Source organism: Zalophus californianus, chromosome 16 (genome assembly GCF_009762305.2).
Source record: "Zalophus californianus isolate mZalCal1 chromosome 16, mZalCal1.pri.v2, whole genome shotgun sequence".
In the NCBI taxonomy this organism is placed as follows: Eukaryota; Metazoa; Chordata; class Mammalia; order Carnivora; family Otariidae; genus Zalophus; species Zalophus californianus.
Genome location: NC_045610.1, coordinates 30,908,650 through 30,926,998, shown reverse-complemented (window position 1 = coordinate 30,926,998; position 18,349 = coordinate 30,908,650). Strand labels below are relative to the sequence as shown.

Sequence of the window (18,349 nt, the reverse complement as noted above, 5' to 3'; positions counted from 1 at the left end):
CACAGCGAGAGAGGGAACACAAGCAGGAGGAGTGGCAGAGGGAGAAGCGGGCTTCCGGCGGAGCAGGGAGCCCCATGCGGGGCTCGATCCCAGGACCCCGGGACCATGACCTGAGCCGAAGGCAGACCCTTAACGACTGAGCCACTCAGGCGGCCCCGAATCTCTCTCCAGTTTATTCTCCCCTGTGCCCCCTGGTTGAACAACACTACACTGCGCCTCGAAAGACCCGAGGGGGATGTGGATCAGAAAGCATAGCTTCCACTTTTCACTTAAAAAAAAAAAATAAAAATCACTCTAAAGCTTAAAGAGTTCTGAACCCAGACTTTCTGGAGCAGAGCATCCAATTAGAAAACGGGAATGCCAGAATTTGTACACACACTTTTTGGACTCCAAGTCATTTATTGTTCTGGATTATGCTGATCCTTGCCCATTGGCCTTATACAGTCCCGAGTGTGGCCGACATGCTTGTACTTTATAGGGCCCCATATCCCTCCACAGCTGCCTGAACAGGAGGGATACCTGACCTCAGAGAAGCGGCTCCATCAAATCAAACTTTGCTACTCATTTGAATCACCTGGGGGGGGGGGCTTAAAAAAAATCCTAATTCTCAGGTCATACTTCAAACCGATTGTATCCAAATCTGCTGGGAAGGGTAGAATTCAGGCGTCAAGGTTAAAAAAAAATTTCTCAGGTGATTCCAACTGCAGCTTGTGACTCAGTGACCTAAGTTCTTGCTACCCTCAAAGTGGGGGTCATACATCAGCAGCAGCAGTGTCACCTGGGAGCCTGTTAGAAACGTGGACTTTTTGGGTCCCACCCCAGACACACCGAATCAGAATCTGCATTTTAACAAGATCTCCAGGTGATGCCTGTGCATGCTGCAGCTTGCAAAACACTCCTCTAAACAACCCTGGAGGGACTGAATAAATCAGTGGAGGAGGGCATGCAAATGAGTAAAAGTCTTTGCAATCCTACAAAGTCCTTGGGCCTCTCTGATTCCTGCCCTTCTTGATGTTTAATTGTTCAGCCTCCCTTGGATTCAGTGTGATCTCCAGCATTATAAATATTTCCACTACCACCACCACCACACCTTTTATTGGGCTAATTTGAGTAGGCTTCTGTTTCTTGCAACCATGGGTGCCACAAGACACTAGCTTTTTTAAAATTTCCTTTGGTTGGAATCAACCAAAGTGCTTTGCAGACCGCTTCATTAGCATGGCAGGAGCACTCAAGTCACTGCTGGTGGTTTGGTGCAAGGTCTCAGAAGAGTTTCTCCTAAATGCCATCTTTTTTAAAATTTATTTATTTGAGAGAGAGAGCATGAGCAGGGGGAGCGGCAGAGGGAGAAGCAGACTTCCTGCTGAGCAGGGAGCCCTGACGCGGGACCGGATTCCAGGACCCTGGGACCACGACCCGAGCCGAAGGCAGACACTTAACCGACTAAGCCACCCAGGCGCCTCTAAATGCTGTCTTTTTAGACCAAGCTCTCACCAGAGATGTGCGGCATTTGCAGGTCAGTCACTATGTTCCTAAGTTGGGCTTGAGGATGCAGCCTGGAAATAGTACAGGTTTTGGAGCTAAGTCAAACCTGGGTTCAAGCCCTGGCATTCACTTATTCAAGAAACAAATACTCATCAAGCACTCACTACGGAGAAGCCCTTTTTAGCTGGTAACGTTATACTTAGTCTTTCTGAGCCTTGGGGTCATCTAATGCCATCTCAGTGTTGGTTGCATTAAACACAATAAGATATATAAAGCACCTAGCAACCTGGAATATTAGATACTCAACAAGTATTAGTTCGTTCCCTCACACTGCCCAACCCCCTTCTACCTTGACCTTGCAGGAGATAAATAAGCTCCTGGGAGTGGCCCAGGATTCATGTCCTCTCTCTGGCCTTTGAAAGTCAAATGAATAACACAACATGCTGAGGCATTTGGCGCTCTAATCCCTGAGGTTAGATTTACTTGTAGAGTTTCCACCATGACATATTACAGGAGAGGGAGTGGATTGAGAAAGGAATCTCGGGGAATTCGCATCTACTACCCTTATTTTAAGATGAGGAATCTGACATTTGTTGGTAGAGACTGGAGTCCACCCTAGGTTTGCAAACTGCTGTCTATTGCTCATGCAGTAACATCAGCCTTGCGCCTAAGAACCATATCCCATCCATCTTTAATCGTCACTCAGATAAACTGATAAGAGTGGAGGAGCATCATGGACTTTTGAATCCCATAATCACTAATTTGTGAAAGCCTCCCCAAATTTGCGTGTGCTTACGTAACCCCAGGATGCTTACTTTACTAACATGGCTTCAAGTTCTTCTAGATGCAACCCTACCACTCAGATAGATTGCAGCCCCCAAACCCACTTCCAGCTAGAAATTCTGAACCCACGACTGAAAATAAATCCCAGGATGTGAAGAGCCGGGTGGGGGCTGTGAGGTTGTCCTGGGGGTTAGTGAAGATGGGCTTCCAGCAGGAGTCCCCAGGGTGCAGTTACAATCCATGTTTCCTTCCTGTCCTGTCCCTCGGGCAGCGTCCGGAGGCTTGAGAGGTGCTCTAGAGGAAGGAAAGACATCCTCATGAACGTCTCACTAGAGGAGGACACACTCCCACAGGATGGGGGTCCCGCCATGCCTGAACACCCTTGCACAGTGGAATGTTCCCTCACCTGTTCCTCACCTCAGCCCTTGCAGCACCCCTGCGAGGTGCTCAGGGTAGAATAAATGAGGAAACTGAGGGTTAGCCAGAGCAAGTCTTGTCCAAATTCAGACAGCAGGGGGGCAATCTGTGCTGCCAAAGTATATTTTGACGTCCCTCCATTCCCTCAGGGGGCATGTGCTGACCTCGGCCCACCGCCTGTCTCTTCAGTGCCCTACAAACACACCCCAACTTCCTCAGCTCGAAGTAATGAATTCTGAATAAATAAGAAAATAATAAATGCCTTGGCCAGGGGGCTGACTCCCCAGCCTGCACGCTGGTGCTTCTCCACCCACCACCTCTGAGATCAAAGGTCATTGGTGAGGGAGAAACCAGGACCCCGCTGACTTTCACCCGAGATAGGACTGCCTTTCCTAAGAAGAATCTTCCCCACCCATAACCTTATTCTCCTCTTCCTATCTCTTCGGCCCACAGCTTTGAAGGGTAGCAAATGAGTGTCCTTTGACAAGGCTCCCTGGACAGCCCGAAGATGCCCCTCCCTGTCCTCCACCCTCCCTACTTCCTGTCGGGGCAGGAGGCCTTGTAGAAATCTCTTCACCCTCCTTTCAGCTTCCCCGGCCCCCTGCTGCTTCCCCCGAACTACTGAGGGCTGTGGACGCATACCAAAGCCTCATGAAAAGGTACCCTTAAAAGACCAAAGTGCCTTTCTTTCCTCTGAAAGAAGATGAATCTCCAAAATAGAGGAAAAGCAACTTAAAAGCAGAGAGGAGGTGGGGGACCAGAAAGATGAGCCTTCCCTTGGTCTCACAGTTCTCAGTGGGAAGCCTGGATTGGAGCTATTTGTGCACCAAGACGGCCATGCTCTTCCTGCCTCACCCCTCCCCCTCTCTCCCTCCTGGGTGTGGTAGTGGAGGGGGCTTGTGAGTGGGTGGATGTGGAAGCCAGGTGGGAAAGACCGTAGGAAAATCAAGGGTGGAGATTCAAGGCTCCAGGCAGCTGGATGGGACAGCAGAAGCCCAGACTTCCCGGCCCCCTGACTGTGACTTGCAAACACCAAGGTTGACTCTCTTAAGCAATCCCCATTCACCAACGTGTCTGTGTGAACAGGAAGTCCTGTTCCCATTGGCAGAAATCCACCCCGAGGCACTTGTAGGATCACACAGTAATGTCTGAGTCAGAGGATGCCTTAGAGATATTTCGTCTGGCAAATCCTTTTCATTTTTCAGACAAGAACATTGTCCAGGGAAGGAAAGTGACTTGCTGAATGTCACACACAGCGAAATACAAGGATAGTGACCCCTCCTTCAGCAGAGCAAACACCCTGTCTCTCTTTTGCTGTTTTCCATGTGGACCCAAGGGGCAAAGGTGATCTGATCCTTGCTTTGCTAATGGATAAGTGGAGGCATGAAGAGCCTGACTCCCTCAGCGTACTGTCTTACAGGTTTTTAAGTGTCCAAATGCTACCCATTCTTCAAGACAACTTGACATGTCACTTTTCCCATGAAATCTCTAGGCTCCTGGTTGGAAGCACCCACTCCCTCCCCTGAACCCCACCCCAGTTCCAACCCAAGCTCACCATCCACCCCTTTCTTGCTCTCCATCCACCCCTTTCTTGCGATGACTAACTCCCTATGATGATACCTTTGTCCACAACTTAAGATGTCAGCATCTTTGAGGGCAGAGATTAGGTTATGGATTGCAACCAAACCTAATTCTAACAAATGCAATGTATAATCCTTATTCTTGAATGCATTCCTGTATGTTTTAAAAGATTTTATTTATTTGAGAGAGAGTGTGTGCAAGCGCACAGCCACATGTGAACAGGGGAGGGGCAGAGAATCCCAAGTCGACTCCTCTCTGAGCACAGAGCCCCACCCGGGTCCCGATCTCACAACCTTGAGATCATGACCTGATGACGGATGCTTAACCAACTGAGCTGCCCAGGTACCCCTGCATTTCTGTATTTTTATATTATTTGTACAGAGTTAAAAAAAAAAAAAAAAAACGGGACGCCTGGGTGGCTCAGTTGTTAGGTGTCTGCCTTCGGCTCAGGTCGTGGTCCCAGGGTCCTGGGATCGAGCCCCGCATCGGGCTCCCTGCTCAGCGGGAAGCCTGCTTCTCCCTCTCCCACTGCCCCTGCTTGTGTTCCCTCTCTCGTTGTCTCTCTCTCTGTCAAATAAATAAAAAAAGGGAACACAAGCAGGGGGAGTGGGAGGGGGAGAAGCAGGCTTCCCGCTGAGCAGGGAGCCCGATGCGGGGCTCGATCCCAGGACCCTGGGACCACGACCTGAGCTGAAGGCAGACACCTAACAACTGAGCCACCCAGGCGCCCCAGGTTTGATTTCTAAATCCTAGCATAACTGAAGTAGGAGTCATTCCTCAATTTGGGGGGAGAAATATTTTTCCCCGCACATTACACTGTGATTCCACGAAGACTACCTTACCACATTGATCCTTTCCCTAAATGATGCATCCATGGACAGATGCTTACCAAGGGCTGCATGGGGGGCTGTGAGCAGGATGGATTAGCCCTGGGGGTAGACAATACAGGGTACATTGTTTGAAGGGACTTTTATTTTATTTTTAAAAAGATTTTTATTCATTTATTTGAGAGAGAGAGAGCCAGAGAGAGAGAATACGAGTGGAGGGGAGGGGCAGAGGGAGAAGAGACTCCCCGGGAATGGGGAGCTGGATGCGGGGCTCAATCCGAGGACCCTGGAGATCATGACCTGAGCCAAAGGCAGACTTTTAACCGACTGAGCCACCCAGGTGCCCCTGAAGTGATTTTTAAAATGATAATGTCAATGTTCTCTGTTTTTATGGTAGAAAATTTTCAGTTTTTATCAAATACAATAGGAATTATGATGGATTTTCTGCTGAAGGTATTTTAGTGGAAATTTTTGACTGTGGAGACTTTGGAACGCTGTTAGACAAATCCTGAAGGGAAACAAAAACGTGGAAAGTACTGCAATTTCTGTAATTTACTGAGAAGTGAGATATTTCATGTATCTCTGCCAAACTTGCCCTGATGAAGATAGTAAAATTCCTGTTTGTAAAACTGTTACTTTGTGTGAAAGAAAGTTTCAGAATTAAAATTGGCAAAAAAAAAAAAAAAAAAATCAACCGGGAGTGAAGAAAATAGCCCTGACAAATCTACCTACTGAACGTGAATTTGCAAAGACTAATCTTGACAAAATCACTGACAAATTTACAGAAGTTAAGGGACAAACAGACCTTGTAATATTATTCTTCATTAATTGCAACAGACAAAACATGCAGGTGTATGCTTTTATCCTTTACAAGAAAATACCTCAATATAATTTTTAAAAGTATTAATCTGGTACTATTCTCCTTTTGCCATATATTCTTTTTGTTGTTACTGACATGATTATGTGTATGATATTCAAGGAGAGAAAAATTTTGCAGTTTTCTGCCATTATTATTGGTTTTAAAGTAATTGTGTTGTACAGAGGAAAGGAGGCTAAAAATGATCCATTCTGAGTACATCCCTGGGTGCTCCCCCACCCCCTCCTCTGCCCCCCCGCCCCCTCTCCCTGCACCCCTCCCCCCATGGTGAACACAATTTCCTCTCAATCCTCCAACAAGACTTGCCTCACCCATCCCTCACAGCATCTTGGAAGTGAAGCTCCTATGAGGCTATGTTTCTGGCCATTTAAGGTTTATTAGTTGTGTCTTCCCTATTAAACTGTAATCGCCTTGGCTCTGGGTCCTTGTCCATTTTTATGATGTGAAAGGAGAGATACAATATCCTCCCTTGGAATCCCCTGTATGAGAGGGTTTCTCCACCTCCACACTACTGATATTTTAGGCCAGAAAATTCTTTCCTGTGAGGGCCACCCTGTACGTCGTAGGATGTGCCACATCACCCCTGGCCTCTCCCCTCCAGATGTCGGTAGCCCCCCCCCAACCCCCCACCCCACGGCGTGACCACCAAAATTGTCTCCAGAGATGACCCCGGTTGCAAACCACTATTCAGACTGAGAATCTGCAGCTTGTAGTTGAAATGGGCGTGGAAGAAGCCCTCCTCTATGTTGTTGAACTTGGACAAGGCTCCTAGCATCGCTGAGCCTCTGTTTTCTGCATCTGTAAAGTTGGAATAAGAACATCTATTTTGTTTTGATGTGAGGTTCCAAAAAGATAATGTACGTGAAAATAACTTGTATGCTCTAAATCTATTTGCGGTTGTGTGAGGTCATGATTATAAAGAGGTCAAAATTTTTACACTGCAATTCAGTGGTGGGGGGGGAATGCTGCTCTTAAAAGGATCTATAATTGATTTCATCTTTATTTGAGTCCCCAGAAAACTTAATTGGCCAATTAAGTGTAATTTCTTCTTTTCCCATTTAAAACCTCCTTTCCATTCAACTTGATCTCTTTGGGTTAATAATTCAATCAATTGAAGATATAAACGTCCAGGGCAGTTTCCCTCGAGATACCTCTCCACCTTCTCTTTCTCCAGATTGTGTCTGGGTCGGGGCGGAACTTAGGAGCCTACGGTAATGGGGGGTAGTCTCAGTTCCCCGAGTTGGCCACAAGTCGCCACTGATCTGTGGGCTGCTCTGAACTGTTAACTGGGCATCTGCGTGGGAAAGAGTCCCACCTTGTCCTTTGGAGCTTTGTGTTTGGTCCCCACTCCCTGCAGCCATCTTATCTACCCTCCAGATCTACTTAGGTCCTTCATTTCTTTCAGCCTCTGCGTCTCCTGGAGGCCCAGGAACTCCCAGGTGTGCTGCGGGCACCGAGCTGGAGTCTGAACGTCTCTGCAAGTCGGACCTCTGGCCCCCTTACCTGGACACCTTCCTCAGCCCCGGTGCCATGCTGGGTGCATTCTGGGCTGATCAGGGGCTATCTAAGACATTTACATTTCCCAGGGGTAAGTTATCATATTTTCCCATTGCAGTGCTTCTAAATTCATGCTAAACATTTTTCACCCCTCCTACCCTCCAAACCCCAGGGCTCGACCTTGATTTGGGGAGCAGAAACACCCCCATCTCAGGCCTATAACCGACTCCCCCCCTCCAGTGGCACTGCGGCCAAAGGGCTGCTAGGAAGAAAACAGGTTTATCAATACGAGAACGTACACTGAGATGTATTTCAAAACCATGAGCAGTTACAGCAAAGGCTCCGGGCCAGGTGACGGGAAAGAAGAATCCTCTGAAAATGAAAAGCATGCCCCAAACTGTCTTCATACTGCAGCCAACTCTCCTCCCACACAGAGACAACCTCCTGCCCTTGAAAAGCAAAACCTTGCCCTTCCTAGTTTCTCTGCCTCCGTTTCCCTTCCGCCTTCTTTTTCCATTGCCATTGCCATTGCCTTTCTCTCTGGACTTGGTTTCTGGCGTGGTTTGCTCTTGGGAGTTGCCCCCTGAAAAGAGGCCCTTGGGTTAGCCGAGGGCTCCCTGTTTGCTTTCCTGTCTTTTCTGGGGAAGCCGGGCTGACACAGCTGCTCTGGCAACCAGTGTTTCCAAGGAGAGCCGCCAAGCATGTGGAGCCTCCACAGGGAGAGCTGGGCCAGCATCTCCTCATGGAGAAGCCATTCCAGGGTGTTTCTTCAGAACCACCACCAAGGGCCAAGACAGACTCCAGACTTACTCACCAGCCTCAAGAGCCTCAGGAAGCAAGTCCCAGTGGCTCCATCAACAGCTTCCTCTGAAAATTCATATCACAACCTGTTCAGGGCCAACTACGCATTCTTGGTAGCACCCCCAAACTTATGCTACAAGTACGCACACACGGACACGTCTCCCCTTGGACTCTGTGAAGAAGCCTGGATTAATATAATGGAACTTCCTCTGCCACATGGACTAAAATAACTCTGGCATCCCCTTCTGGATGGATTTTAATTAGGAAAGACATAGCATTTAAGTTATGCTTATTACTTTCAGTTGCTTGTACAGGCTGTGGATTTAGGAAAAAGAAATGGAAGTCACGTGCACTGGATTTTCTAATGGGATGGATCTGGAAGGGGAAAATATGCCAAAGGAATATTTAATATCTTTCTCTCCTTCTAGGCAGCCTGGCTGAGAACGGAGGTCCAGGTTCTACTCTCATCATCATTACTAACATTCCGAGTGCCTACTCTATGCCACAACTCTGGCTAATAAGCATTTTATAAGCTTCATCTTATTTAGTCAAAAGAATTACAATTTAGCCAACAGACCCTATTGGGGACCATCTATTTCTAGGGGAGACCAAAGATGTGCACTTAGCATGAATTAGGGGTTCCTTCCTAGAGCTACCATATACCTATCTAGTGCTGGCTGTTAACCATACATATGTGATGAATCAATGTTTAAATAAATGAATGACTGAATGTAGTAGGTGTGCTCAGAATGAATCAAATGCAGAAGAATTATGTGTAAGAATGGAGTCTGTCACCCCGCTCGGCTATCTCGGCCACAGACCTTGCTTTTGAGTGGACCAGATAGTACCATACCATTCCATTCCGCAATGGATGGATAACTTTTTGGTGGAGCTTAAAGTTTGGAAGAATAGGGAGAATTTTTCTTCCCCAAATTTTTATTGGTATCTCAAAGGGGATAAACTTTTAGGACACAGTTACGATTTTAGGCAAATGATTTAGCCCATCTGACTTTCTATTTCCTCAACTATAAAGTGGCTATAATAATATCTACCAAAGAGAGTTTTCTAAAGATCATAGAAGATCAGATATGTAGCCAGGGATTTGGGGCTCAAATATATTAAATGGCTTTACCATCATTACCCATTCAATTATTCAACAAATATTTGAATATTATGGGCCATACCATATTCTAGATGCTAGGAATACCCCAGTGAAATAGATAGACAAGGCTCCTTAGTGGGTCAGGGGAAACAAACAATAAACAAATAAACAGGATAATTTCAGATTATAGTAAACACCATGAAGAGAGTAAAGGCAGAATGAAAAGGCCATGCTGGGGGCAGGGTAGGGAAACTTTAGATGAGGTCCTGGACCTCTCGCAAAAAAAGTGACTTTTCAGCTGAGATCTGAATCAAAGGGGGAAAATGCCATACCTAGGCTTTTCCTGGGGGGAAGAGAAGTTCAGTTAACAAAAATGGCACAGGCAAAGGTCCTGAGGCAGAACTGACTATGATGTGGAGACAGACAGAAGATCAGTGAGCTTAGTGAGTGAGAAGGGCCCTGGACAGGGCTAGAGAGGTAGGCAGATGCCAGATCATGGAAGGTGTTACAGGACCTGGCGAGGAGTTTGGATTTTATTCTGAGAGCTGTGAAAATATTTGGAAAGCTGCAGCAGGGGAGTGGTATGTTCTGATTTACATTTGAAAAGATCCCTCTGGCTGCCATATGGGGAGTGAATTATTGGACCTATATATGAGTTAAGTGGAATAGTTGAGGGCAGAGGTGATGGTAGCCTGGAGTATGGGTAGCAACTCTATGGAAAAGCTTGCATCCAGATGGTGAGTAAGGGAATTGGGACTAGAACCGGGCTTAGAGCAGCGTCTGTCCCTCTGACCCACTGGGTGCCAACATAAATATTCTTGCTTGCTTGCTTGCCTTCTTGCCTTCCTTCTTTTCTTCCTTTAGATTTTATTTATTTGAGAGAGAAAGACACAGAGAGAGCATGAGCCGGGGGCGGGGGGGGGGGGGGGCGGCGTGCAGAGGGAGAAGCAGACTCCCTGTTGAGCAGGGAGCCAGACTTGGGGCTTGATCCCAGGACCCTGGGATCATGACCTGAGCCAAAGGCAGACGCTTAACTGACTGAGCCACCCAGGTGCCTCTCTGCTTCTCTTTTTTAAATGGATTTAACATTTAATAGTGCTTCCTACAGAGCCATAAGGTCGCTGGGAGCTGCTAAGGTCTACACGGGAACAAGAATAACATGCTGGTGGGATAGCACCCTTGTCAGTGTACTCAGGGTTTGGTGTCCTGGAGTGCTGGACATGAAAGGGGCCAAGAGAGGCCAGGGAGGGCAGAAAAAGAGGGGCTAGCAAGGTCTTGGGGTTCCTGCAGGGAATGGGGCTTCTGAGGCATGCATAGGAAGGGTTACACTCAAGGAGGAGGAGGCCCATTTCTACTTGAGCTCAGTGACCTTGTTGGCAGCACAAGGACAGAGAATCTATGTGGAGACCGTCGGGAGAGAGAGGGTCAGCAGGAGCCTGGAGCCTGCAGAAGGACTGGGTGGGAGCATGCCCTCCACTTTGGAAACCTGAAGGGAAGTTCCCCCAACCCCCAAACTCTTCTCAGCAGTTCACGTGCTCTTTGGAGGTAAGGAGGAAAAGGTGCGGTCACTTCCGGATGCTCTGTGTTTCTCAAGTCCTGTGTGCCTCTCCATCATTACCTTTGAGACATCTTACCATGATTCTTTGTTTGTGGGTGGGTCTCCCCATGGGATAGGGGTCCCCTTGGAAGCGGTCTTATCTCCTTTCACACCCTTACACCATGTCAAAGGAGCTGGTATGCAGTGCGCAGTCAGCAGACACTTGCTGAGTTACCCAATATATGACATTTCCCAGAAGCACAGAGCCGAAGAATTGCTCTTCGTTGGGTTCTAAGAATTTATAAATCAACAAGCCCAGGGATTCTTAGCCTTCGTGAGTCACAGATCCTTTTGAGAAAATAATGGCAGCCATGGACCCCAGAAAAATCCATACCTGGAACCCGGATGTCTGACTTTCCCAGTCTGTGTCCCTTCCGCCGTGGCTGGGCAGAGCCAGCTAACATGGAGACTCTGTCACAGTCGTCACACAGAGGGTGCAAAGATAATAATCAGAAGCATACCAAGAACTGGCCCTGGGGAGAATTCTTAGAAAACAGATGATTGCAGAGATACAAAGCTGGGCTGCAGGGATCACGCTATGCCTCCTCTGGGCGGGCCAGGAAGAGTCTAAAGGGTATTTAAGTCCTGAAAGTTAGTGACAACTCTGTTGTCACCAAGAACAGGGCAGTAATACCAGCTGTGTGTTCAGGGATCCAAACTTAATTGTAAGCACTAATTAGCTCATTTTCAACCTCCTGGGTACAAACACCTCGAAGCAGCAAAGCTCTGTCTTTGCATATAGATTTATTTGGGACAAAGTCCCAAGGGGATGCAGGGCTTTGGAGGCTCCTCTGGGTGGCTAACACAGAAGGAAACACAGATTTCTGCAGGTTTATCCCACCCCCTCCCGCTTAGTGAGAGACAGAGAGACAGAGTCAGAGAATGTGTTGGAAGACATGAAGAAGGAAGAAGGAGCTGACAGTGTGGTGGGAGAAGAGGAGGAATGGGAATACAATTTCCGTACAAATCTGTGGGTCTTTACAGCCCCAAAACCCTTTCTGACTCAAAGTCACAGAAGCCTCCAGCCCTGCTCGTAGTGGCTGAGAAGACCGGGCAAAAGAAGTAACATTCCCTGTAACCATCCTGGCTGTTTTCTTCCTTCAAGAGCCATAAGGCTGGGTCCACAGGAAAACAGAACCAAACAAAACACACTCAAAAAAAGAGAACTCACTTCCCTCTGAGGACTGTCATTAAACACCAGATGTCCAGTTGGGAGAGACTCTAAGCCAAAACAGCTGTGCTTGAGCTACCAAGCCTCCTCTCTCCTTCCCGGCTTTTCAAACCACAAGTCCCTGTGCCTGTCAGTCTGATGGGAGCTTCCCCTCCACCCGATGTGCCATCATGTGAGTCCCTGCCTTTCGAGCTACAGTGATGGGTGGGGGTGATCCTGCCACTGTCACACTCTCCCCTTACGGGGGACTCCCTCCCTTCTCCAGCCCTCCCTGCCCACTCCCCTCCCACACCTGGCAAATTTGTATTCAGTCCTATTCAGCTCAGAAGTTACCTCTTCCATGTTGCTTTTATCCCGAGACTCACTTTTTCCTCTGTGCTTGAGGATAAGGACAGCTAACATTTATATATCTATTGTGTATCCACCATGTGCTACTTACAGCCTCTTCAGTCTCAGAACTAGGAATAGCTGAGATTCTTCTTCAGAACTCCTCTGCATTTATCTTGGCACTCTGAATCATTTAACTAACCATATTTCCTTTCTTTACTGCCTTGGATGCTAAGAAGCCCAGAGCCACATTTGTGACCCATTCATCACTAGCGAGGATACATGGATACTCCTACGATGTGATCGGGGTGGCTAACCTTATCTCTTGTTTTCCCTCATGTTTCCTATCCTTGCTTTTTCTTCACCCTCATTTTATTTTCTGCTTAAAAAAAGTCATTGGATTACTTTTTGCTTTGTGTGGGGAAACTCAAATCCTGTCTGAAATGGGTCATGATGCAAATAAAAAGTAAAAGGTGTGGGCGCCTGGGTGGCTCAGTCGGTTAAGCGACTGCCTTCGGCTCAGGCCATGATCCTGGAGTCCCGGGATCGAGTCCCGCATCGGGCTCCCTGCTCGGCGGGGAGCCTGCTTCTCCCTCTGACCCTCTTCCCTCTCGTGCTCTCTATCTCTCATTCTCTCTCTCTCAAATAAATAAATAAAATCTTTACAAAAAAAAGTAAAAGGCGTTGTCTATATAGCTCTGTAATTTTCATAATAATCTTGCAACTTTTTTTTTTAAGATTTTATTTATTTGACAGAGAGAGACACAGCGAGAGAGGGAACACAAGCAGGGGGAGTGGGAGAGGGAGAAGCAAGCTTTCCGCAGAGCAGGGAGCCCGATGTGGGGCTCGATCCCAGGACCCTGGGATCATGACCTGAGCCAAAGGCAGACGCTTAAGGACTGAGCCATCCAGGCGCCCCGTAATAATCTTGCAACTTTCAAGGCAACTCTCAAGGAGCTCAGAGTTTGCATAACTTATTCAAGACCATGCAACTTTTGAATCAAAGAGCCAGGAGTCAAATCCTTATCTAACTGACTTCAAAGCTCATGCTCTTGACATATAATTGCTTATACTTAGTGAGCACTAGCTCTGTACCTGATTTCACGCCGTGTCCTACACATATTATCTCATTTATTCTCATGACAACCCTAAGACGCAGCTACTCTTATCACAACTATTAACAGGTAAAGAAAGTAGGATTCACGAATTTGCGTGTCATCCTTGCGCAGGGGCCATGCTAATCTTCTCTGTATCGTTCCAATTTTAGTATATGTGCTGCCGAAGCGAGCACAAGAAAGTAGGATTCAGAAAGATCAAATCATTTGCTCAAAGTTGCTCAGCATATTGAGATTCAAATCTACGAGGCCTGAACTTCGAGTCTCTGCACTCTTTCCAGAATCTCTAACTTATAACAGAGATAAGCATGCAAAGAAAAAAAAAATCGGATTCCTAATGAAATGTTTGACTTCTTCTGAGTGTCCCCATTGCCTGGTTACATCACAAAGGCTTATCAACTGACAAATCCTATTGGAGCAATGGGTGTCTGGCTAGAAGTAGGTATTTCTGAGTTTCACAGCTCTTTATGGAGCAGATGGATCAAAAGCACAAAGTCTGTGTTCAGCACCGGATTTTAAATGCCAGCCTGAGCACTGACAGCGAGGAAGATCACGAACTACCTAGCGCCCAAAGGGTGGAAAGAAAAGCCTTTGGAAACGGCGGCCCTGCTCCCAGGCGCCATCTGGCAGTAGGGATGGGGAACTGCTCCCAGAAGGAAACCTACCTGCATAATGAAAATTCCCAAGTACCGTTTACCGGGGCTCTAGTGCGCTGAGGGCTTAATTGCGTAAGTGAGAAACTTGAAACTCACAGTAATAAGGAATTTGCCAAGTGGTTGGACCGCCATTTATTTAGCCTATCTGGGCCTTTATTTCCACTGTCCCGTGCAAACTCTCAAAAGTCGCATTCTTTGGTGGCTCCGGCCTTCTCCAGCCCTTCACAGCTGGAATCGGGAATGTGCCCCACTCCGTATTGAGGCACTTGTGGGGACAGGCAGCAAACATGTCAGCAGTGAGGACTACTAGGGCCGTTGTCCTCTGTGTGCCCACACAGTTGGCCCAATTCACAGTAGGGGCCTCCTGCCCTGGACACTATGTCTGAGGCTCTAGCCCAGAGTTTCAGTCAGCTCAGTTGGGCCTTATGAGCCCCTATTGCTCCCACCAGCCCCCTCTCCCAGGGAGTGGGGAACGCCGGGTTCTTCTCCCTAGTTCACTGATTATTGACGTGGCACTGTCATGGATCACCAAAAAAGCCAGCCCCGAACCACATCACCGCCCTCTGAGTGCAGTTTGGAACTCTGGTGTTGACGATTTCCCACATCATGCCTAGAGTTATCCATTAGCTGCCTGGGCTGCCCATAGGGGAAGAGCCCCCGCCCCTAAGCTGGCTCCCCTCAAGCTGTGCTCTTCCTGGCCCCGCAGTCACCAGGGACAAGACAGTGAAGGCTGCCGATTAATTCTCACACAATTGCTATTGTCCTTTGAGAAATGTGTGGAGTGGATGGAAAGGGGCCAGAAATTTGATAGATCAAATGTTGCCTCGCTTTTCCAAAAGGGGCAATGATGGATCCTTGGTACTTCAGTAAGTATAACATTCTTTAGAAGCAAATGATGTGTGAACAGTAAAGAAATAGTGAATAATAGGAGTTGGGAAAATTCGCTGTGAATAAATCATGTAAAATTAACCAACTTTCCTTTTTATTTATTTATTTTTATTATTATTTTTTAAAGACTATTTATTTGACAGAGACAGCGAGAGAGGGAACACAAGCAGGGGGAGTGGGAGAGGGAGAAGCAGGCTTCCCGCGGAGCAGGGAGCCCAATGCGGAACTCGATCCCAGGACCCTGGGATCATGACCTGAGCCGAAGGGAGATGCTTAACAACTGAGCCACCCAGGTGCCCCACCAACTTTCCTTTTTAGAAAAAGGTGTCTTACTGGTAGATTTTGGAATGCTACAGACGCAGTTTGGAAGTAAAAGTGCCCAAACTAGTTAATGGACTAAATGTCCCCCGGAGGGGAGAGCCTGCAGAGCCCCAGAAGGCTGGTCTGTGCTCCGACTTGGGCCAGTAATGTTGTCTATGACTCCAATGAAACAAACAAAAGCATACTTACTGATGCCAGGATTCCAAATTATTTGGCATCTTGGAACAACAACAAAAATCAAGAAAATTAAATTTAATTAGTGAAAATGAAAAGCCTTACACCTACTTGAAAACAATCAGATACAGGAAGGAGTAGCCAGCAGTTCAAGAAAAAGACTCAGGGTTCTGAGGACTACAAACCAAGGGCGAGTGAGCAGTGGGATGCAGGGGCCTGGGAAGCATTGCCCCGGGGGCTCCCGTTTGCATACAACAGAGCAAAGACTTCTGAAAATCCACCCTTCCACAAAAGCAATGAGAACACTGGCAAAAATGATCAGAATCAACATTTTCCGAACTCTGGAAAGTAACCAAAGTCTTGCAACAATCCAAAGAGTATTTATTCAGGAAAAATGGCTGCATCTTCGTCAACAAGAGTGTGCTTTGTGGCAGTTTACCTATTCCCACCCACTGCCCTTAGATTTATATAAGTATAAATATATATGATATATGAAGATACAACTATGTATATTATATACGAGTATGGGCATATTACTAAGATAACGTGTATAGAACATCTTAGCAATGTGCCTGGTACACAGATACCACTTCATAAATATTAGCTTATTAATGACCCTTTTCCCTTTCTTCCCTTCCTTTATCAGTTCTGCCTTCATACATGCTCTGTTGCTAGGTCCCCTTCATTCTTCTTCCTAATTTCCACAGCAGCCGGCAAGAATGGTGGCCTCCTGCGTCCAGGCCAGGGCTCCCATTGATAAGTCTGGCTCAGGCTAGGTTGTCTCTGGGAAGGGAGAGGCAAATGTGAATTATAACCAAGGATGAGAACCAAGATTCATGCGCAAAGTGGGGCTCAGACCCTGGACGTACACTAGTGTAAGGCACTGGACAGAATGTGAATGAAAGCAGAAGTGAAGCAAGGAGGCAGCGGACAGAGGGCGGAGGGTGCAGCTGGGATGGAGGAAGGACATGGAGCGGGGGCGGCGGGCGCAGCGTGGTGTCAGGTCCTGGGTTATCTTTCCGCCCCATCTCCCTCCATCCTCAAGTCATCCTTTCTCCTGTGTCTTCATCCGTCCACTTTACTGTTTGGACAGTTGCAGTTGTTTTCAAGTTGTGTTCCATAGAGATACACCCAAGGCTCTTCCAGCGTCTCATTTGATTTTGGAAAACCTATATCCAATTTGCCATTTGGGGAACTGTAAGAAGGTGAGAGAGAGGTCTAGTCGGTGAAGACTCCTGTTTCCACCCGCTTCAGTCACTGTTTCATGGTTCAGCTTCATTTTTATTTTCTTAACTACTGGGGTTTTCTCCTGAAATTTAGTTTTATTAAGAGCTTTTGCTTTCATCAAGTTTGGCTTTGCACTGGTCTATTGCAATCTTGTCAGAGGGCATCTCTGCCTTTTTCTTTCACTATTCTTTCCTGCACTCCACTCTGAATAAATCATGCTAAATATCTTCTTCATTAAGTTCCCTCCTCCTTGCTCCAGAATATCGATTGACTTTTTGTCATCCTCTGAGCAAAGGTCAAACCCTTGGCTGAGCCTCTGGGGCCCTCTTCAATCAGAATGAAAGGAATGGGATGATGCCTTATGCTGTTAGGATCCTTGATGCATGGCACACACTAAGTAAATAGCCACTTCATATCTATGATTGTTCCTGAAGGGAACCTCTGCATTCTCCCATCTCCTAGAACACTATCTTGCACACAGGAATAGTACCTTGTAAATCAAATGAGACTTTTCTCCTGACAGCAGACTTCCTGTGTCTGTACAATAAAGCTTCAAGTTGGGGGAATGACCTAGTGATGTTTAGGAAGGGTCTTGAATTCCTGTCTTCGGTGGAAAATAGTATGGTGATGTTTAGGAAGTGCCTCCAACTTCTATCTTCTGTTGTCTGGAAAGATACCTAGTTCTGGTTGGCCTACAAATATAACCATGGGGATGACCTAACCAAAGATCCCTTGAGTGCTTCATCTTTACACCTGGCTCTTGATGACCCCTTGTGGCAATCTGTCACCATGCAGAGGTTACCAAGATGAACAGACGGCTGTCCTCCCGTGGGTGCCTAACTCTGAGCCAACTATTTCCCATGCATTAATCCATGCATCCCACCACAATCCTCTTAGGGAGCCACTGTGAGTTTTACAACCTGTTCTAAGTAACATAGCTAACAAGTGGCAGAACAGTGACTTGAATCCAGGCAGATTAGAGAGTTGGTTAGGCTATCAGGCCCCCCAAATTACTTTAGATATTCAGCCTAGAGGCCATCAGTTGATTAGGATTCTCACAAAAAGATTACAGCCCACATTAAATTCCTGTATGGGGAACTTGGACTTGACAGCACCAGTATTTTCAAGAATCTTAAGAAATATCTGAACTTCTGAAATGCTGCATTCAATGAGAACTGGAAATACATCGAAATATCTCAAAGTCTTATTTCCAATTGCATTAGCGAAAGTGAGATTTTTTTTTTTTTAAAGCAGGTGAGTAATTTTTTTTTAAAAGGAGTTTGTGCTCTTAGCCCCGATGCTAACATGACCAGAGACACTGTGGTGGGTATACAAAGATGAATTAAAAGATGGGACTTCTGGAATAATGGAGTAATAAACTTGGGAGACTTTCTACCCAGCAAAATAAAAATTTGAGAAAATGATTTTAAACAGCCATCCCTTAAAGTCTCTGGAAAGTGTCCCAAGGGTATACAGCAAAAGAAAACCTTCTTTCAGGAAAATCTA

General features: G+C 46.8%; 1 protein-coding gene and 1 non-coding gene across 4 annotated transcripts in view; both read right to left on the bottom strand.

The window, feature by feature from the left end:
• Positions 1 to 18,349, bottom strand: part of MMD (monocyte to macrophage differentiation associated) — a 73,764-nt gene that overhangs the window by 7,736 nt on the left and 47,679 nt on the right. Inside the window, exon 8 of one of the 3 annotated variants that reach the window (XM_027624948.1) lies at positions 2,298 to 2,559. The exons of 1 other annotated variant lie outside the window; for it this stretch is intronic. In XM_027624948.1, coding sequence (XP_027480749.1) covers positions 2,558 to 2,559 — 2 coding nt within the window. In that variant the 3' untranslated portion in view covers positions 2,298 to 2,557. Of the gene's footprint in view, positions 1 to 2,297; positions 2,560 to 15,384; positions 16,400 to 18,349 lie in introns of those variants that run through there. One more of the 3 variants, XM_027624947.1, reaches the window with a different exon arrangement.
• Positions 13,647 to 13,753, bottom strand: LOC113908419. Its single transcript, XR_003515484.1, has one exon. It is a non-coding gene; the product is annotated as a U6 spliceosomal RNA (small nuclear RNA).